Source organism: Thamnophis elegans, chromosome 2, assembly GCF_009769535.1.
Source record: "Thamnophis elegans isolate rThaEle1 chromosome 2, rThaEle1.pri, whole genome shotgun sequence".
In the NCBI taxonomy this organism is placed as follows: Eukaryota; Metazoa; Chordata; class Lepidosauria; order Squamata; family Colubridae; genus Thamnophis; species Thamnophis elegans.
Genome location: NC_045542.1, coordinates 143,653,241 through 143,675,711, shown reverse-complemented (window position 1 = coordinate 143,675,711; position 22,471 = coordinate 143,653,241). Strand labels below are relative to the sequence as shown.

At 40.3% G+C, this 22,471-nt stretch overlaps 1 protein-coding gene across 4 annotated transcripts in view; it reads left to right on the top strand.

Annotated features, from left to right (window-relative positions):
• The window catches only part of USP19 (ubiquitin specific peptidase 19), a 48,032-nt gene that overhangs the window by 8,049 nt on the left and 17,512 nt on the right, over positions 1–22,471 (top strand). For 3 of the 4 annotated variants that reach the window (XM_032209998.1, XM_032209996.1, XM_032209995.1), the window contains exons 3-17: positions 4,030–4,158; positions 6,246–6,379; positions 6,681–7,052; positions 8,697–8,949; positions 13,274–13,430; positions 13,546–13,617; positions 14,475–14,590; positions 14,936–15,150; positions 15,744–15,942; positions 16,083–16,216; positions 17,021–17,179; positions 17,274–17,384; positions 17,734–17,844; positions 20,133–20,234; positions 21,679–21,819. In XM_032209998.1, coding sequence (XP_032065889.1) covers positions 4,030–4,158; positions 6,246–6,379; positions 6,681–7,052; positions 8,697–8,949; positions 13,274–13,430; positions 13,546–13,617; positions 14,475–14,590; positions 14,936–15,150; positions 15,744–15,942; positions 16,083–16,216; positions 17,021–17,179; positions 17,274–17,384; positions 17,734–17,844; positions 20,133–20,234; positions 21,679–21,819 — 2,405 coding nt within the window. The remainder of the gene's footprint in view (positions 1–4,029; positions 4,159–6,245; positions 6,380–6,680; positions 7,053–8,696; positions 8,950–13,273; positions 13,431–13,545; positions 13,618–14,474; positions 14,591–14,935; positions 15,151–15,743; positions 15,943–16,082; positions 16,217–17,020; positions 17,180–17,273; positions 17,385–17,733; positions 17,845–20,132; positions 20,235–21,678; positions 21,820–22,471) is intronic. The other variant, XM_032209997.1, reaches the window with a different exon arrangement.

Below are 22,471 nucleotides of genomic sequence, written 5' to 3'. Positions count from 1 at the left end.
CATTATTGAAAATAGACATTTTGCTTGAGCTAGAGTCACAGCATATCAGTGTCACAGCTAATTCATTGTAATTAAACCTTATTTTTCAAAACAAAATCAGGTGATCAGGAAGTCTGCCAAGGAAGATATTGGATGTTACATACATGCACAATTTAGAGCAATTTTAGGCAAGAAACAGGGGCAGGCATTAAACTATTTATTTATTTATTTATTTATTTATTTATTTTATTGCATCAAAGTAAGTGGCATCTAATGGATCTCACTTCCTGGTAGACTCCGGACATTCAGAAAACATGCAGCAAATACAGAGGATCCTCTGTTCCAGCAGCTCCAGGTTCTTGTTATGAATGAATGGGTGGGCATTTAGCCACAGGGGGTAGTTTGCTTTAGCTCAGTACATTTTGACAATACTTTTTTCTGCATAAAAGAAAATTTACGGCAGATGGAGATTTTTAGTTTGGAAAGGGGGTCAGTAAGGAGAGACAGAGAGCTATAGATAGAGCCATTTATAGTATGGAAAATGAATTCACAAATGTTTCTTCTGTCACAGTATTAGAACTCTGGGCTGTCTAGTAAAGCCAATGCAGAGAAAGTCCATCAAATAAGATTACAGATTAGTTTTGGAGTCTGCAACTTACAACTCTGATATTTTTTTCTGCTGCTTCCCTTCTGCTGCAAAAGGGGAAATCAATTTTAATCCTGGTAATACAGAGTAGACAACAAAATAGGATAAGAACAATGAGGTGAAAGGTTGTGAGTAAGAAAATAAGATTTCAGTGATTGCAACTGAAGGGAAAGACTTGAGTGGCACACTATGGCACACTAAGTCATAGTGTATTTTTATTTTTTCCCTATAATGTATTGATGAAAGAAATGTCCTTCTGGGTTCAGCTCCAAGTGGGGAAAAAGACACTGGAGACATGGAGGCTGCTTGGAAAGATGCTTTATTGTTGGACAGGGCCGCATGGCTTGAGCCCTGAACAGAAAAGGTGATCACATGCTTCAATGTTGATGGAGTAGAAGAGAAGGGCTGAAGGAGGGGCTTGCTAGGCTTTTTATAACCTGTGTAGTCCCACCTCTCTGTTTTCCTGTTCCTGTGTAAGAAATGTATTCTAATTGGTAGTCAGACTCCCATGGGGCCATGCAGGGACTACTCTCTAGGCTGTGTTTTGAATCCAGGTATGGATGAGTTCTCAGATGCCTTGTGGTCAGTTGAGCAAAGTTCCAACATTATCATGCCTTTACTCCCATCCCCCCTGGGGCTGCAGTGGAGAAGTCTTTATTATGTAAAGTGGACTAGTCTGGCCTTCTCAATGGCCCATTGACAAAGTGGGGATGGGCAGGAAGCTACAGGCAACTATTCTGTCTTTTAAAACATTTTTTTTTTCATATCCAGAGCAATATTCTGCCTTTTCAATATTTCCTAGGATATTTCATTTTTCTGGGAGAGGGCTGGATGATAACTTCCCACAGTATAAAACCAGCTAATTGTAATTTATTCAGTAACTGTGATTGACAAGTCTTAGTAAGGTGTATACAAACCATCACTGTGGCCTTGAGAAAATTTTTACTGATACTCTCAAGTAGGCAAAAAGGGTATGTTTAGAATGGATAAGGACCTTGGGCAGGATAGTGTTGCTAAGGTATTGGATCTGGAGTTTGCAAAAAGGTGCAGAGGAGTACAATTCAGGATGACTGAATTAGTGGTGGAAAGTTTAACTTTTTAAGCTTAATTTTATACTTGTAGGATTGATAAATGTTTTAAAATGAAAGTTGAATTCCTGTTAAATTGGTACAACCATTGTGAGGGAGAAAGATTTCTCTTATGGATAGAATGTTGTTATTTTAAAACATTGCAAGTATGGAAGAATATGCTAGGTAGACTAAATGTACAGTCATCCTCTTTGCTCTTTATGGCCTTCCTTCACAGCTATGTGATAAAAGAAACAGTGAGTGATTGTACTAGCTCCGTACTGCCTGTGTTCTTTATGAAACTGCAGCTTTTAGCAGGATGGTGGAATAATTGCAGAGGAGGCAGGTGACTGGTAGAGACTACAGTCCTGCCAAAGAACCCTGCTCTATGATCTCCATAATGCTTGTATCAGCCACCCAGAGAGACATGTTTCAAAGCGTACCTTTTTATCATGTTGCAGGCACTTTTTGTGCATGCGTTATAACTGGGCAGTGATTAAGAAGGAGATAAGGTTAAATTCTTTTGTTAAGGTGTTGATTTTATAATGTGACATGACATCTAACATTTGTTGCCATAGGTCAGATAACTAGCAAACGTGAAAATTCCTTAAGGCAGAGATGTGGCCTTCCACACAAGGCTGGATTAAAACTCCTAGCATTGCTCCTCATTAACCATACAAGTAATCTTTGACATATGACTGTAATGGAGTCTATGCATTACAGTCATATGTCATGACTGTCATAGGTTTTGCATCCTTTTTTAGGGCAGTCGTTAAATGAATGTGATGGTGAAATCATTGTTTTCTATACTGTGGTTTTGCCAAAAACTGGAAAAAACTTGGTTTTTAGCAAAATTGCTGTAAGACATGGTCACATGACTGCAGGACACTGCATCAGCCGCAAATGCATGATGGTGGGAAGAGTGAATCTTGGAACTTCAAAGCCAAGTCTAGGTAGCTTGATCGGTTGTAAGTCAAGGACTACCTGTATCCTGGGAGTGATAGAAGATTCAGTCCATAACAAGTGGGAAGACCGCAGAGTCCTCAAGTGTTGTCTGATTTGTTAATTTTTTCTCTGTGTTGCTTTTCTTACCTCCCTTTTGATCTGTGCAAGTCCCTTATTGAGGCAGCAATGGACAGTTCTGTGAAAGTGTTCTGGTTTAAATGTACATTGTAATGTACAAGTGCCCTGCTAGAAAAATCCTTTGTTCGCATGGTTGGTACCAAAACAGCACCCCTCTGTATTTGTTTGATCTCCAGAGACTTTTGCTAGCCTGAATCTGGTAGAGCCCCATTGGCACAGGGAATCTGTGGATGGTAAGTCAGAAGTATGCATAACTCAGTGAAGTTCAAGCCACCTACTTTGTTTTCATGTGTTTTCTTAACATCTTATTTCTCTGACATAAGGATTAACTCCCTAACAATCTCTGGAAGATTAACAGCCTGGCAAGCTGTAAAAGATGCATGAAAAAGAAATGGGGATTTGTAATCATAAACATAAAGCTTTGTCCCTGCTCGAAAGCATGTTCTAAGACCAGCTAAGGGCAAGGGCACATGAATCCACAAGAGAATCTGAACCCTCTCCTTTCTCCACCATGGATTATTTCCCATTGGATATTATTAAGGGGATCTTTTGTCTTTTTCCACATCAAAGTTTGGGTGTGATTGAATCAGGGTGCCACACTTTCTTGACAGATTCCATCTTCACATGATTTGAGCCAATGGCTAAGTAAATATTTAGTATTTTGGGTCAGTGTTCGAAGTGTTTCACATATATGATTTCTATAACACCCACAGTCCTATCTGGTGTTGACCTCTAGCAGTCCCTTCCAGTTAGGAGGGCATTGGAGGCTGGAAAGGAAGAGTCAACATGACTAGAAACCTATTGTGCGCTCTGGCACAAAGGAGGTAGTATTTGCTGTCATTGCCATGATTCCTAGAAAAGCCACCTAAGGGCATGACCATGACCAGTAGCCAATCAAATATGAGATAAAATTAGAAAAGTGATTTTCTAAAGACATCTAGTAAGTTTTTAGCTCTTCTGTGAGAAGGGCTGCAAAGGTTCACAACGGTCGCTTGACCGTTGAGTTGCAATAATTCCAACAAATTGTTTAATGTACTGTTATTGAACATTGGCTTTTACTTTTTTCCTGTGATGGTTTATGTAATTCCCATTGTAGCATTCTGTGTGATAATATTAATTATTGATCAAAATGCACCTTGTGTACCATGTCACTAACTATCTAGATTCTGTTTTGTGTTCCATTTTTCCTATTTTGGGAAGTTAGCTGTTAACTTATCACTCACAGATGAGAGATTGATGTTGTCTGTTTCCTAGACCTGCAGCTGGAATGGAAGCAGAATGCTGATGAGGTTATTGTGAAACTGAATTTGGGCAGCAGGAACCCAAAAGTGGAAGAAGTGGATTCGTCTTTCACAGACACCAATTGTCTCATCAAGTTACCTGGTATTAATGCAGACTTTCCTTCCTTATTCATAGAGTTCTTAATTAGCATGAAAAGAAGAAATAGTTTCTCCTTTAAAAAATATAACTTTTTTAATTCAGTTTAAATTTTTCAGTTTATTTCCAGCAGCAATAAATACATGAAAAATCATTTCCCAAAGAAGGAAAAATGGGAGATCAGCTTAATGCCCTTGATGTGGGGTCATGCAAAGCACTTGGGATTCCCAACTCTTCCAGAGATAAAAAGGCCATTTTCTAGTTCTTCCTGCAGTGTATGTCTAAAGTTTATATATTAATGAGTTATGAAAAAGCCAGCAGGAAATGTCATGCAAAATAAGCAGTTGTGAAAAGGAGAAGTTACAACTTTTCCGAATAATATTCTTTATTATACAAAGCTCTGTGTAAAGTGGATGGAGAATGCCTAGAATCATTGTTTACGTCAAAATGTGTTGACTGTCAAATTCAATGAGTTTCCAAACAGGTGAGTACCAAGGTACCACTACAGTGGTAAACTCATTGGAAACTCATTGGAAACTCATTGAATTTGATAGTCAACACATTTTGACGTAAACATTTTGTGCCTTTACTCATTGTTTGGTACTCAACACACAAGCTTGAACCTGTTGGTGTGAGATGCCTTGTGATTCACTACGTTATACCCCATGGGAAAAATATTTTTGGTACTCATCATTTTTGGTGCTGATAGTGCCTTCTGGAACCAATTAAGGATGAGTACCGAGGTACCACTGTATATGTGCCAGGGATATTGATAGCTGGCTAGAACAGCGGCCTATAACCTGAAGCCCTTGGGCTCCATCTGCTCTCTGAAATCTGCAGTTGCAGCCTACTTGTAACTTTTAATGTGATAGAAGAGGGAAATGGAAATTATTCATGAGTTGATTGATTATATGCCATCAGGTTGCTATTGATTTTTAGCAACCACATGGGTAGATTTTCTCCAGAAGGATCTGTTCCAATCTGATTCTTTAGATCTTCTAATGATGCACGCATCACTACTGTTATTGAATCCATGGATTTGTCAGTGGTCATCCTCTTCTTCTTTCACTTTTCACCTTTCTCATCATTATACATTTCTCCAGAAAGCTAGGTCTTTATATAATGTGTCTGAAGTATGATATAGTGTTTATATTATCTAGCTGTAATTTAATTTAAATATAGTTTTTATCCTGGCCCCGTTTACTTCTTTGTCTTTTTCCTCATGATTCAAAAGATAATGCAACCCTCAGCTTGACAAAGGAGAAAACCTCAAATTAAAAAAAAAAACATTTTTTTTGGTGCAGAGAAAAAACAGGAGTGAAGAAAAATCAAGGCTTTATTGTAGCCCATCTTATTTTTAAGTATCTTTAAAATTAAAATCTTAAGAGACATAACAAAGTATTTTAGTCTTTTTAGCTGCTTTCAAGCTGAATCCGTTAAAAAAATCATTTTTTTAAAAAAAAATCCATCATAGCAAATAAAGATAACATCTAAAGTCTCTGGAAGAAACTGAGATGTAATAATCATCAAGCATTCTAGAAACATAATTATGATCATACATGATTTGAGGAACAAAACACAGCTTCTTTATGTAACCTAGCAGTTTAGCAGGCTCTTGTGAAGCTTAGCTTTTCATTCATTAAAACAGTATGCTGTTGAGACACAAAAATAAGCCTTCATAGTGTTCATTATTTTTGCTATTAACACATTAACACATGTTCAGCACACAGAAAGTAACAACTTGTCAGTGTTCAAGGAACAAAATTTATTTCGCTCAGTTACTGTTACTGTCCTTTAGAAGTTCCAGTTAACCTCTCACTCCCTTACAATATGAATAAATAGCATTTGCCATAATATATCAGTGAAGTGTCTCTGCAGATGTTCCTTTCTAATGCAGAATGACACAATGGAGAAAGCTTGTATTTCACAAGGAGAGCAAGGCGCCATCCTATTTATTTCAAAATAAGTGTGATTTTATGTAGCATCTCATCAGGCCAAGTGCTGACCTCCCCTGCAGTGGTGCAGGACTGTGGTACATATTCCTTATTCTTTAACCATCGAAGAAGAATCTTATGCCCTGTCTCCTCCTTCAGATGGCCGTCAGTGGAGCTGTGAATTCTACGCGGAGATAGAAAGTTCCTGCACCAAAGTCCAGTTCAAGAAAGGCAATATCTTACAGTTGATGCTGCCAAAGAAGATCCCATTGCACAACTGGGCTTCACTTTCGGTAAGCTTCATCCCATTTCTGATATTTTCTTCATGCTTTCCTGAGACCTTGAACTCAGATTGGAGTTCAGAGCAAGATTGGGTCAAGCCATCCCTGGGCCACCTTCTCCCTGTAGGACTGCTCTAGAGATCCATCACTTGCTTTCAGGTTCAATGGTCTCTATAGTTATTCTCTGATTAGCTGGTGTTTATATGTTTCTTGTAAGCGTGACGAACTTAGTCTGATAGAAACTTATTGATTATTCAATATATTTCCTCTTGGGTTTGATTTATTGCCCATCTCTCCCCCCCCCCCCCGCCAGAAACGCCACAAAGACAGTTCAAGAGAACATCCAAAGAGGATTGCGTGTAAAGAGAATGGCAAAGAGAAGGCCCTTTCTGCTGGGGAAATTTCTGAAGAACCCCAGCTTGATAGTACTATGGAACTAATCAGAAGCAAACGAAACCCTCCTAACCCAAAGCGAATTTTGGGGAAAAATGACACTGTGGGAGGGAGGAACCCTATCAACCCAAGACTGCCAACTGGACCTGCTACCAAGGCAGTGTGTGTCAAAGACAGTTTGTCTGAGGAGGAAAGGAACAGTAGAAGCATGGGGAACGCTGGGCTATCTGGAATAACTGACCATCAAAGGACTGACCTGGTTCCTGAGGGGGCTGCCCAGTTGGACCTAAAGGTAAGAAACAAGGGGTGGGTTGTGCTGATTTTTGACTCAGGGTCCAGATCAAAAGTTTATCCTTGACGTTGCCTGCACATCAAAAAGAGACCCTGAGAGTCCTTGCTGTCAGAGGAAACAGCTTCCTCTAGCAAGGAAAAATTGGTATACTTACTAAACCTGCACACCAGCATCTGACAGTGGGTTTAGGTTGTTGTTATTGCTTAACTTGGAGAGCAGAAATACTATTGGGAACTTTCATAGCCTTTCTGCCAACAAGACTTCTTTTTATATTGGGAGAACATAGACTGGAAATTACTGTAGCCCAGATTTTCTATTTGATCTTGAAGAGAATTTCAAACTTGCCTCCTTGCTTCAACATGTTTAATTGCTCTGTGGAGTTTTATCATCTTGCTTATCCGGATAGGCTTTATACAACCTTTGCTGTGCTGCAGCAGCTCTGCTTAAGAGGAGGAGCCATGGATCTGGTTTTGATAGTTCCACCAAAGGAAAACAAATCAGACAAATGGGAGGTGGGGGAGTTATATTCATGGGTATTTGATTTCAACTCCCTGAATGAACAGCCGAAGCTTTTATATGTCATCTCACAATGTTGGATGCAACTTCCAGCAATTTAGAAATTGATGCTGATTTGTAATTTTCAGGGGTGATACCCGGTGAAGTGTCTTTGGATTTGTGCCTGACTCTTGCTGATGTCACAGTACTTGGCAAGAGTATTGAAGAGGTTTACAATTACTTTCTTCCACAATGGGGGTAGAGTGGGGGTAGGGTTTTGTTGGGGGGGGGGGGGGCTTTCCAGTATTTCTATTTCCTTACATTTCCAATCTGTAATCCTGCCAACCTTTTCAGCTAACCAGTGAGGGTATTTATTTGTCTGTTTTTATTTATTTTTTTATTAACTGCCCATCTCCCTCAAACAAGCAAACAAACAAATATACAGAGAGTAATCATTTCATGTGTTTAATTAATGAAATTAATATTCAATCAAATTTAATTTTTGGTGCGGCTTTTTCCTCTTTAGTCCTTAGCATTACCACTCAAAGGTTAAATAACAGCTTCCCCCTTCCCAAAAGAAAGCATCCTTGCCACTACTACACAATCTTTGTTTGGCATTTTGTAGCTAGTAGGCATGTTTGGGATTTTGAAACCTTAGGGAGATGGAAAGACATAGTAACATAATAACTGCTTTCATGGGGCCAGCCGGTCCCCAAACCACCCCAAAAAGCAAAACGATGATAAATAACTTGCCCAAGAATCTGAATATAAGGCAGGGAACACACAACCATTCCTTTGATTCTATCATTTTCTGCTCATCAGAAATTATTTTCCTAGCGGAGCAAACTCTTATGAGTAAAAGAGAACTAATGCCCCAAACCATGGTTAAAAATAAGGTAGTTCATAAGAAGGTCAAAGATAAAGGCAATTAGCAGAAAATTTGGGGGTACAAGTTGAGGCATTTATTGGTGAACAGTGGCTGAGGGCATCATCATGCTTACTCCAGTTAAGGGTGATGTCAATTGTCTGCTATTAGCAATATTTTCTAATGAATCATATGTATGTATGTTGAAATCTGCTGATATATTTCAGTTTAAATGTTCTGTCCTACTTCTACATTTGATTGTGGTTTTCTCCCTACATTACCAGATTGAGGGTCAGGAGAGGGAATCAGTATGCATGGAAATGCAAGAGCCTGCGGCCCCTCCAGATGCCTTGCCCAATCAGCATGGGCCCTCTCCCGAGAAGAGACTCCCTCAACCAGCCAGCTCCCTTGAAGCTTCTCAGGGACTAAACCCTGCCTCTACCCTTAGGGAGGGCCTCCCCTCCTCTCTGCAACCCAGAGATCCTGAGACGAGAGTCTGGTCCAAGGACAGTGACGCTTTAGAAGCTGTTAGTATTGGTGAGTGAGATCCTGAATGTTTATGTAGGTACACCATGATTGCCCAACTTTGTTTAAACTGAGTTAGGGGATTAAATGGATGGCAGCTCTGTGCCCAGACAACTAGGTAGATATTTATTCTGAAAAATGGGAATAATTGTTAGCTGTTAAATGGGAATTATAGAGCACCTGTTTTGTGTAAAAATTTCAAATTCCAGTAATGACAGATTTCACCTGAGAAAGTTGCCTTTCTGAAACACTCAGCAGCTGCTAGTCAGTAGAATAAGTTCTCTATGTTCTCTAGGTTCAACCATTGGGCTAAGATATAAATGTGATGTATTTTAAGTTTCTCTTACATTAATCTGAGTATTTGTGGTTTATTCAACAAACTGGGGAAATAAACTGGGCAATGTCTGAACCCTGTTATATTAAACCTCTTCCTGTGTTCCTAAACTTTGATTTTAAAATACTTGAGCAACCAATTAAGAAAGATATATGATTTCTGTTATTAGAGAGAGACGCTGCCAGTGGTGGGTTGCAGGCGGTACGCCCCGGTATGGGCGTACTGGAGCCAGCCCGGAGCACGGGATACCGTTCCGGTACGGTGCTCTGGAGGGCCCACCCGCCCGCCCGAGCTCCTTACCTGTTTTTCTATTCTTAAATGTTTTATTCATTTTCAATTTTGTACATTCACTTATATACTGAATATTTGCAATAATAATAATATAATAATAAAAAAAGAAAAACCCCAACCTAAACACATCGCTTTCATACACCCCTTCTTCTCCCCCTCCAACTTTCCTTTCTCCCCCCAACGATCACCCCTCTTACTTCCCTTTCCCCTCCTATCTTCCTTTCTCGCCTTCCTCCTTCCCCTCTCATCCTCCTTACATTCCCCTCTTCCTCCCTCCTTACTTCTCCCTCTTCCTTTCCTCTACTTCTCACTTTGGTGCATTTCTCTATTCCTTAATCTACGCTGAAAAGAAAAAAGAAGAGGAAAAAAAAATAAAAATAAAAAAAAAGAGAAAAATAAAAAGAAAAGATAAGGAACAACAGTATACAAGTGTATTCTTCTTATTCTATATATTGAAACTATATCTCCACCCACCCACCCCCAATGAACCCCCCCTCCCTAATCCCCTCCGACTTCCCAGGTCCCACACCCGGCACAGTTCAGTACCATTCACCTTCTAAAATATCTTATTAACAATAATAATGAAAATAAAATAAAAAGAACACTCCGAAAAGAAAAAAAAGAAAAAAATAAATAAATAAAAATTAAAAATCTTTTGCATTATGCTCAGCCTCCCATCATTCTTAAAATTTAAACAGTATAAATCATTCCATTTATATTTTGTCCTCGTCCCTTACTTCTTTGATATTTACCCCCATCTTCCTGTAGACTCTCCAGATAGCCTTTCTTAACCTTATATTCAAATATTAGTTTATACAAAAATCAATTTATCTTCAAATACAGAGCAGTCTAATCATACTTTCGCTACTCATCTTCCTACCCTTCGTTTCTCATCTCCATTCCTCCCAAGCCCAAATTCCATAAGATTAGGATTTCGCTCTTCACTTTAAAATCCTGAGCTGTTTATGTTATACTTCAAGCATGTAAATCCGTAAAATGTGTGCCCAAAATCCATACCACTTCATTCAATCCCAAGATCCCTTCATCAATATCCCGCTCCACCTTCCCTTCTGCCCCACTCCTCCCGACTCCATTCATCCCAAACCGCAATTCAAATAAATCTTAGTCCCCGTTTTCCTCACAGAAAACAATTCATGCGCAGTTTGGATTGAAATTCAAATAAGTCTTATAAAAGTCCCGTACAATATCTGTCCAAAATAAGCAATGCTTCTTTCCATTCCTCATCGATACACAGCTTTACCATTTCATCCCAAACAGAAATCCTAAAATTTTAATCAGTCCAAGAGCTTAGAAAGTATTTTAAAGACATTGCTGGATCTATATTCTTTACTCTTCTGCCCTTCCGGAAAGAGAAGGCAACCCTCTGCCTTATAACCACGTGTCCCGCTGCTTTAAAAATATGGCTAAATCCTCAGTTTCCGCTCTTCTGCCTCTCCAGTAGGGGGAGAACAACTCCCTCCATCTTGTAACCAAGTAAGTTGCTGCTTGTCTTTCCTTCACCTTGTCCTTCCGCATTTCCGAGTGAGTCAAGAAGCCCCACCTTCAGAGTTTTATAATAAAAGTCCCGAGCTTCCGAAACAGAATTAATACGAAATCTTTGATTTTCGAGTGTAACTGTGATTCCAACTGGAGCTTCCCATTTATACTGTATTTGACGATTTCTAAGTTCTTGGGTTAAAAAAGTATAGCCTCTCCTTGCTTGCAGCATCTGAAGCGGGATTTCTTTAAAGACAAACAAATCATGGCCATCGATTCGGAGCCTGTTGTTGTAAAACTTTTGGGTGATCGCATTTCTGGATTCTCTTGTGAAAAAGTATATAATTATGTCTCTTGGAAGCTGTCGTTGTTCTGCTACACACGAATTCTGGCGATAGATTTTTCGAATATTCCAATCAAAATTGAATCCCGGACCTCCCACCGCTTGGCTGAAAGCTTCTACAAACGTCTGTTTCAAGTTCTTTCTTTTCGGGCAGTCCTCTGACTCTTATTGCAAACGCCTTTCTGTTATAATTTATCATTATAAGTTGTGTTTGAGTATCTCTAATCTCTTGTTGTAATACTTGGATGTTGGAAGTCAAATTAGAATTAGCCTCCTCCAAGGTTTCCAGTTTAGTCTCCATTTCTTCGATATAATCTGTCAAAGTAGACATAGCTTCAAACATATCCACCTTTATTTGGGCAATTTTAGTCTGTATTTTGTCGCATAAATCCAGCACAAATTCTTTGATTTCTTGTTTAAAATCATTGAGTATTTGAAAAAGAAGCTCCTGTGTCAAGGAATCTCCAGTAGGGGGTGTAGGAGGCAAAGGCAGCGATTTACTAACAAGTTCTTTAAGCACATGCGGGGGGGATTTTTTTGCCTGCCTAGACCTGGGAGGCATTATAGATAAAAGCTGAGAATAAACAGATAAACAGTGTCTTCACCTAGTCAGTTCTCAATAAATTATTTGTAGATTTTGCTTGTTAATGAGTAGCAGTCTCCGGGGAGATAAAGCCGGTTAATTGCGTCATCAATCACCAACACAGTAAAAACGCCATCTTGTACTCGGTTGAACAAAGAAGTTTCAAAGGAAAAACAAGGCTGGTGTTTAGATAGTTATAAAAAAAGGAACATCACAGGAGTAAGACCCGCTCGTGTTAGCCTTAGGTTGCTTTAAGCAATTTATCATTGTCCTGAGGGGGGGGATCGCCTGTCTAGGGCTGCAAAAAGGCAGCTGCGAGGAACTGGCTGGAGATAAGAGCTCAGTTACGCTGGATCTCTTCTCCGTTCGCAGCCCCCCCAAAAAAAGGGCTGTGAACTACGAATAAATCCTAGCACCTGAGCTTCTGCCTCCCCCTTTCTGCCAAAAAGGGGTGATATCTATTGATCTTAATTAGGTATACAGACCAGAACTCTGAGAGGGGCTCCGTTGAGCTCCTTCGGCGACAGGCTCCGCCCCCAGGAAGCCTCCCTTACCTGTCTTTTAAGGCTTCTGCGCTTCCGTGCACGGCGCATACAGTGCCTGCGCGACACTCTGCTGAACAGTGGGAGTGATGTGGAAGCCTCGCTGACAGGTAGGACACATGCGTGCATCATGCGTCTGTGCGCGCATGCATATGGTTGACACCGGGGCCCGGAATCCGGGAATCCAGAACCCACCACTGGATGCTGCCCATTAGAGGAGGAAATAGTACATTATGGACCAAGAGTACAAGTCGGTAGAAGGTTCATGGTGCTGAATGGAGTTACAGAAGCTGTGGTAGAAAGGGGGCTAGGCCAAGGATCTTTGCAAGATTTCAGCCATTTTTAAAAATGGATTTTTAAATAATTAATTTTGTATTGTTTTGGAGAGTTGGAGTTGCTTTGCGGGGAGTCTAGTGGATACGTCAGCATATGCAGGTGCTATGTTGCTAACCTGCAGGCTTAACAATTGTCTGTTCTGGAAGGAGGGGAGAGTTTAGTTAAGTGCTTTGCATAGTTCTTGGGACATGCCTACCAGAATCATGTTATATACCATTTTGTCATAATTTATGTAGAATATAGCTTTTGATGCAGATACTTTAGCCCAGTGTTTTCCAAACTTGGCCAATGATTTAACCACTTCTGTCTTCTACAGTCTATTCTCAGAGATTGAATCACAAGGTTATTTCTCTGGAAATTTCTCTTTAAGATGTCCCATTGTCATTTTTGCTTTAATTTTTTCTTGCTAGAACCAGAGCCCATTGTGAATCTGACATTTGTGAAGAATGACTCCTATGAGAAAGGAAATGACTCTATGGTGGTGCACGTTTATGTAAAGGAGATTCACAAGGAGATGTCCAGTGTACATTTTCGGGAGCAAGATTTTACACTCATGTTCCAAACAAGGTATGGTGATTACTGGCAAAGACCAGCCCCTCTCCTTACTGTAGCCAGAAGTTAACTGGAATTGTTACTGAGTGAGAAAATAATAAAAATACATAATTTATGCCACTTTTTGCAGTGATGCCAACTTTCTTCGACTTCACCAAGGCTGCAGCACTCATTCAGTATTCAGGTGGCAAGTGAAACTCAGGTATCAAATTTGAATTATTTTTGCTTGATTAGTTATTTTCTTTTGCAAATATATTCTAGTGACCATCATGACATATTCTGTCTGATGCTGCTTCATAAATGGTCACCTTCTCCATTCTGTGACACAAGCACCAGCCTTTGATTATACTAACCCAGCTAAGACCTATTGATTCATCCAAGCTTGATTTTTATTGTTTTGACTCTTCAGGAAGCAATATTATTAATTTAAAGTCAGATTAATTAAACTCAGATCAATAGTCTGAGATAGCGAAATTAAGAGCCTTGCTTAGAGAAAAGCACTGATTAACTTTAATGCTAATTGGAAGCTCCTTGTAGACTTTTTGCACAATGGAAGAACATCAAATGATGATATATGGTTTTAACAATTACTATTATTAATACATTTTTAAATGGATGCGTTGTAACCATAAATTAAGAGTTCCGTCTAAGTTTTATTTACATTTGCTGTAAAACAAATAAGTCATCATTTTTTTGTATTTTTATTTATTGTTCATTTTACTACAACTCTGTTCTCTCTTTCTTCTGCTCTTTTTCTTCAATATTAGTTCTTGGTTTTTATCTTTTTGTCTTAAAATTTAATAACAGTATTTTAAAAAATCTAAACTTGGTTGAAAATGTATTACTCTACATAGCCCAGAGATTTCTAGCATCTATTCCTGTTAAACAAGGTGCTTTTCATCTGTATAAAGAAATAAATACAGCAATACAAAGATTCTTTCTTCCATAATGCAGAAGTTTATTTATTTATTAGATTTACTGCCCGGCCAGGATAGCTGTAAGTTCTTTGTTCTGTCTAATTGTGTCTGATGTTCTCATTTCTGTTGAATTGCCTTGCAGGAACCTTATAGAACCAGATCAGTGTACATATAATTTCACTACAGCCCGGATTAATATTTGTTTGAAGAAACGACACAGCCAGCGTTGGGGGGGCCTGGAGGCTCCCGCCACACGAGGTCTGCACCTGGATTTTTAAACATTCACCCTGTAGGGGTTTCTTGTATGTATTGATGGGGAGTGAGATATCTTTAAGGCTGAGGATATTAAGACCAGGAATATTGCTTTATTTCCATTGTTTGGCCAGCTTATAGATTGGACCTGAGAAAGAACCTGGATACTTCAGAGTCTGCAGGGATTTTTCTTGGTTCAATCATAGAGCATATTCTTCACCCCATCCTGTTTGGCATTCATTTCACTGTGGAAAAGTGGCACTCCATATTGCTAAATCCTGGGATGCACAGCGTAATTACCCTTGATTCTTTCTGCTGCTAACCATAAGCCCCCTTTTCCCTCTTTTTAAGGTGCAGTGGGTGGTGCAAAGGTTGCCATGCCAACCGGCCCTACCCCTCTGGATAAAAGCCAACCTGGGAATAACCAGCACCCTCTGTCCACTAAAGAAGAGGCCCGAGCAGTTGAGAAGGAAAAGCCTCGAGCAGAAGACAGTGGCCTGGATAGTGTAGCAGCTCGGACCGTATCAGACCACCTGCCTGTGAAACAGGAGCCACTTGTGCCCTCGGTGAGAATTTGTGCGGAGTACTGGCATATCATATTTCCCAATTATTGTGGGAGGAAATACGGGGGGGCTGTTTATATGGTCAGCATCTTGCATAAATAGGAAAAACAACTAGTCGGAATTGTGAGTGAGACTCTATTGCAAAACATTGTGGTGTTGGTAGAAGTGCTTTACTTTGGTGAGGTGAGACAATACCATCTTTTGATCTTCATTCTGGGTGAAGGGATCTAGAATATATGCAAATACTGGTTCCATTTAGCCTTGCATTTGGGCTCTTAAAAAGCAAAGTGATGAGAGGCATCTTCTTGTTATACCCAATTTCAGCACTTGGACAGATGTAGCCATTTTCTTTGTATGCAGACATCACTTCTGTTGTATGTCAGTGACCAACAACATTTACATCTTATCTGGTGTGAATTAGTTTTTCATGGGCTGAAAAGGGCTTGACCCGTTATACTTGGGTGAAGGAGCACCTTCTCTCCTGGGGCAAAAGGAAGCATGGCGTTGATAGAAACCAAAATACAAAATCTAGAAATAAACTTGACAAAAAGTAGAACCCTACTTCCTTGACTACTAAAAGCCTTTTTTCCCCCCAGCCTAAGCCAACCTGTATGGTCCCCCCAATGACCCACAGCCCTGTCAGCAACGAGAGTGTGGAAGAGGAGGAGGAAGAGGAGGATAAGAAGGTGTGTCTACCAGGCTTTACAGGACTGGTGAACCTGGGTAACACCTGCTTTATGAACAGTGTTATCCAGTCTCTCTCCAATACTCGAGAGTTGCGGGACTACTTTCATGGTAAGACACATCTCAAGTTAGGGAGGGAGAGGGGGGGTATCTGTATATATTCTGGTTAGTCTTCATATTTTATCTTTCAGGATGGTGACCTTGAGAAAGTGCCCTGATGCTCACCCCTTTCTCTTGTATGTGCCTCTTAGATCGCTCCTTCGAGTCTGAAATTAATTACAGTAACCCGCTGGGAACAGGGGGGCGCCTGGCCATTGGCTTCGCGGTGCTGTTGCGGGCACTCTGGAAAGGCACACACCATGCCTTCCAGCCTTCCAAGCTGAAGGTAAGGTCTGCCGTGCAAGCACACACCGGTTGTGTGGTATTCTCTAAGTACATTTATTTTGCCTTCATGGGATGTAACAAGAAGCTTAAGGCAGGCCTAGATACCTGAGTTAGACTTTATTCCAGGATTAAAGAAAATCCGGGAACAAAAACAGTTTAAATCCCACTTGCTTTAATTTCTTTTCTCCCCTATCACTTAAAGGGAGGGTTCAGAAGGAAAGACTCGACCAAATCTGCTCTTCCAAGTGGGTCCATTTATGAAGTTTTCCTGACAGTGTTTTCTGTCCATATACAGAGTGCTCGGGTGGGGGAAATGACAAAGATGAACTCCTGAGAAGTTGCAAAATCTTGGCACTTCAAGTAATGAGTTCAGAGGAACACTTGGCTTACTTCAAAAGTACTTCTACTGTTTTTCATATGCTGTTGGCATTATAATAGTGGATTGTTACCAATAGAAGCACTAAGCCTAGTCAAAGTTTGGTGTCCACCTTTTCCATACATGTCATTCAAATACATGTATTGGGCTTTCATGAGTTTGTGTTCTGCAGATGAATTTTAGTGTCCTGATGCAAGTTGGGAGGGTGTGGATTCCAGGAACTGCAAAAAAGTGATGGAGGGGAATCAAATGAGGCTTCCAATTATCATTTAAACTGCGGGAAACCCTAATCGTTCCATCTTTGTTATCATTCCTTAAGTTCCTCCCATGGTCTTCTGATTTAGCCACCTTAGGGAAGAGAAGGATATGATCCTGCTGGCAAATCCCATACAAACAATTGGTTGTTTCTGAATCCAATTCTTCCTGCAGGCAATTGTAGCCAGCAAGGCCAGTCAGTTTACAGGCTATGCCCAGCATGATGCCCAGGAGTTCATGGCTTTTCTGCTGGATGGACTCCACGAGGATCTGAACCGGATCCAGAACAAACCCTACACAGAAACGGTGGACTCAGATGGACGGCCAGATGAGGTGAATGCTTGTTGCATTATTACTGTCTATGCTTAGAGGGAGCACAGAAGGTACCATAGTTTCTCATCCTGGCTTTTATGATATTCACTGCTAGGTTGTTGCAGAAGAGGCCTGGCAGCGGCACAAAATGAGGAATGACTCTTTCATTGTCGACCTGTTCCAAGGCCAGTTCAAATCCAAGCTGGTGTGCCCTGTGTGCTCTAAGGTATGATTTTGTGGTTACTTTCCACACCTGGAGTGTTATTTAGATATATTTTCCAATAGTCACTGTGGGAGGAGCAGGGGTAGGTTCTGCTCCTGCAGTTAATACTCAGGCTGATTTTATAACAATTCTGTATAATCTTGGCCTTTGTTTTCCTTTCCCATGTCATTGTCTGGTGGGTGAGGCCTCTGCTGCTTTGTTCTTGTTAACACTTTTGCTAGACTGTTTCCTTCTTCTGAATAGTGTCCTTTAAGCCCGGAATAACTGTTTCTGTGAGATTTGCTAGTGCTTCCGATGTGCCTTATTTTATACCCAATAAAGGCTTTTATTGCTTATTTTGTTATTGCTGCAGGTATCCATCACTTTTGATCCCTTCCTGTATTTGCCAGTCCCACTACCCCAGAAGCAGAAAGTCCTGACGGTCTACTACTTTGCAAAGGAACCTCACAATAAACCTGTTAAGGTGAGAGAGAAAAATAAATATATACAGTATATATATATAGCATGAATAGCTTTCTTTCTGTTATCCTTCAATTTGGATTAGTGTTGATATTCAGGATATCCTTTACTTCTGAAATGTCCAGGGAGTTTTTTCAATAGAAAAGTCCAATTAGATTTAGTAAAGATAAAAGTTTCCCCTGTCCAGTCATGTCCCATTTTAGGAGGCAGTGCTCATCTCCGTTTCTTAGCTGAGGGAGCCAGCATTGTCCAAAGACACTTCTATGGTCATGTAACCAGCATGACTATATGCTGAGATGTATCAAACACTGTTACCTTCTCACCAAAGTGGGACCTATTTATCCACTGGCTTGTACATGCTTTCAAACTGCTAGGTGGGCAAGAGCTGGGGCAAGTAATGGGAGCTCACCCCATCACATGGCACTCTGCCTCGAACCCGGGCTGAGAGTTTTCCAATTGACAAACTCAGCATCTTAGGTGCTGAGCCATTGCACGCACTTAGTAATGGTAGTTCTATACATTTAAACTAAATATGTCCCAGTGACTTAGAAAGCAAGGGTGCAGTGGCAAGAGAATTAACGGTAAGAAAAAAGGAGCTTCTTTGATACAGGAATCTTTCCCTCAGGTCTGTTTCTGTCATACCTAATTAAACACCTAACTTATTAAAAATTAAGTCAGAAGTCAATATGAAAACAGGTGACTTTGGCATGTCTCTGACTCTAGAATTGAAATGCAAAATGAGAATATCATTGACAGAAAAAAATGTCACATTTATGATTAATGTTACACTTGGAGGAAATTGGTGCAAGATGTTCTGTCAAGGGTGTGCTACCCAGGTATTGATTGTGAAATTAAGTAGTTAAATAATCAAATAAGATACTTTTTTCATATTGTGAAACTCAAAAATATTGGAAAACAACTTATAATGGAAAGAAACACATTTTCAAGATGGCTTTCTCATTCCAGCCTACTATTTTCTTATAAAATAGTATTAAACCTTATGTTCCTACAAATAAAACAAGATTTGAACACAGTAACAGGATTCTTTATGTTTCTCATCGGGAATTATGAACAAACTCTTCCAGAAAGGAATAGCTAATTATGGTATGAGAGAATTATGCCATAACGAATTTCATATGTTAAAAAATCTGATGAATAAATTGTGGAAACTATTTTTGTATTAGAATCTTATAAGTGACAGCCAAAGTTTGTTTTTTTCCAATAAAATTTGAATACATAATTTTAATACTTTATAAAAATGCCATATTTTCCAGATTATGCAGAAATTATTGTTATGTTTGATTCTCAGTTTATAACTGTGAGTAATATTGGATAGTTATTAATTATTGTATATTAACTTACTTTTTATATTGGTCTTTAATACTAGTTTAAACTGAATTGATATATTTTAATAGATAACTATAAATTATAGTTATTTTTACATTTTGCCCCAAAGATATGATGCTTGTCAATATCCTTTCTATTTTTTCTTTCCTCCCCTTTTTATTCGCTCATGTCTTTTCTTTGATTAGGTTTTGTAAAATTAATAAATTAAAATAAAAACAATTGAGAAAGAGGATTAAAGGTTAAAGGAAATAACAGACAATGTGTTGTATGAACACAGCTACACACACACACACACACACACACACACAAACACTCACTAGTGGTGGATAAAGTTGTGTCCTCAGCAAGTATCTGGGGAGCCAACATGAGGTGTGGTAACTGCAAAGAAATCATCCCAAAACAAAGAAATAGCAATTTAGGGGAAGGATGTGTTGGTGAGGAGAAACTTTGGTCAAAGTCTGCCATTGGCACCATGATTATGGCCAGTGTAGCTAATGAAGTGAATTCCCATTTCCCGTTACTGTCACTGATAGCGATGAAAGAAGGAAAGTAGGTATAGCAGGCAAGGAGAGACAAAGGCTAACGTGCATCTGTGTCTTCCCCAGTTCTTCCCATATCATGTCTCCTTCCTTCTGTGCTGTATTCCCCAAAAGAAAGTTTAATAATACAGAAAGCAAGAATGAGCTGTGTCGTGCTATAAAAGCCACTCAACTTTGCCATCAGTAGGGCCTGGAGTCCTTTAATGGCATTTCATATGAAAAAGACCCTTTGTTCCTTGGAATGGTAGCTGTCAGAGGTGAATCAAATGGCAGTGAAGAAACAGATTAAGGGTCATGGTGTTACGACGTTACCGCTTTGAAAAATAAGGTGCAGGCGATGGAATTGGGAAAATCCCTGGCATGGCTGCATATACTGATCTGCCTAATATATTCTCTCTCCTAATAGTTCTTGGTGAGCATCAGCAAGGAGAATTCTACTGCCATGGAAGTGCTAGACTCCGTATCGCATAGTGTGCGAGTGAATTCTGAGAACCTGCGCTTGGCTGAGGTGATTTACAGATTTATTTATTTAATGCATGTATGTAGCTAACCATTTTGCAACCAACTCTGGGCAGCTCCCAGTCAAAGATTAGAACAAGTTTAAAATCATATTAAAACTATACAACTAAGCCAATTAAAACATTAAAAACAAGAAAAGTTTGTTCAAGAACAAAAACAAGAAAAACAAAGTTCTAATGTGTTCAAAAATAAGAAAAGCAAAGTTTTAATGTGCAGTTATTTAATTTTCTCCTAATGCATGGGGTGGGGGTGGGGGTGGGGAAGCCAGTTCTTTAAAGCCTTCTGGAAGGCTAAAAGGATGGAGGCCTACTGAACCTCAGGGGACAGAGGGTTCCATAGTGCAGAGGCTGCCATAGAAACACATGGCTTCCTAGCTCCCCTCAGATGGCAATATTTAACAGCTAAGACTGGGAGTGTGCCCCTCATCTGATGGGGTAGATGTCCGTATAGGGAAAACTAACTTTTAAAATGTCATAGATGGATATCCTAGAATCTGTTCTAGAGAAAAGGACTAAATAGGAATTACCTCCCTTCTCCCTTTACTAAACAGCAAGCAGACTCTGTCTACCGTATCTACTGGTTTTTCTCTACTTCCTAACCATTGTCACAAACACAGTGTTGCATATTCATGCTAAACTCATCCTCTTGCATTATAAAATCTTATATGAAGGGGCAATATCTCAAAAACAGAGTAGATAATACATTGTGGAAGGCACATCCGGTGAGGTTCTCAGGCCTCTGGGAATAAAAGTGCTTGCAGCAATATGGAAATCTCGGTCAACACAAGCCTTCTCCACAGCAGTGCTTCCTAAGAACATCAGTTTATTGGAACCAAGAGCAAGACTCCCACGGGCATCTATATAACCCCAATGAGTATATATGTTCACCCACAGGCTTTGCATTGCTAACCAACCTCCTACTAATGTAGGACTTGGCATGCTCAGCAGGTACGGCACGGTGAGCACCCAAGAGAAAAACAGAAGACCACGGATGGGGATGGAAAGTAATACCCTCGGAAAGGGGGCAGATGGAAATCTGAGCCGAACCCTACCACATTGCCACACCAACTATATATGATATGGAGTCAGATTAGCAACACTTTAGCTCAGCCTTCTACTTGAAAATGGCCAGTTAAGCAGTTCCCAGGCAGGTCAGATATATATTTGCTGTTTAGAGCAACCACAGTTTTTATGATAGTGGCTGTTGTTGTACTTCCACTTTTATTTTTTATTTATTGAATCAAATTTATACACCGCCCCCTCTCACCATCTAAGTGACTTTTAAGGGGTCTTCTGTTCCAATCTATGATATTACCCATACAACTTATTGTGATGGTCAAGTTTTTAGGCAAACTGTTTGGTGAAAACGTGTGTGTGTGTGTGTGTAAAGGATACTGCCAAAGGCATGACTCCAATTCTCTTCTCTTTGATTAGGTGATCAAGAACCACTTCCACCGCATATTCCTGCCTTCCCAGTCATTGGATGCTGTCTCTCCCACCGATCTTCTGTTGTGCTTTGAGGTGCTCTCTCCAGAGCTGGCTAAGGAGCGGGTGGTGGAGCTGCAGGTTCAACAAGTGAGTGGCCCCAGTAGAATGTAAGTCAAGAAGGGCAGGGGAGGTTGCAGTTTTATAACCAGCAGAAGAACAAGCTTCTCCATGCACGTTGGAGGGTTGAGATCATGGCAGATCCCTTTCGGCAAAGTTTGCACAGGTAGTCCTTCAGTTACGCCTGGAATTAAGACCCCGGATTGCCATTGCTAAGCAATGCAGTCCTAAAACACGTCACTCAGCCTCCAGAGAGTCCCAGTTGTCAAGGTAACTCAAGACATGATGGAGGGGGGGAGGGGCTATGCTTGTGTGCAAGCACAGGGTAATCTGGGAAGGAGAGCACTGGTACTTACACATGTGTGCGTGTGAGTGCGAACACAGGAAGTCTGGGGAAGGAGGTTGCAGGACGTAAGTGAGCAAAGGGGGCAAGGAGGGTGTGATGCAAATGAGTGAAAAAAGGCAGGAGAAAGTTGCCCAGGTGAATTGCAACCTTCCCTGCTGCCTTCCCCATTGCCTTTGCTTGCGTGAAGCTGGCAGGGAAGGTCGCAAAAGGCGATCACATGACCGTGAGATGCTGCAACTCGTCATCCGCAAACTGGTGGCCGAGTGCCTGAATTTTGTTCACAAGTCCCTTCATTCAGCGCCATCGTAAATCCAAACCGTGTGCTGGATGATCCCT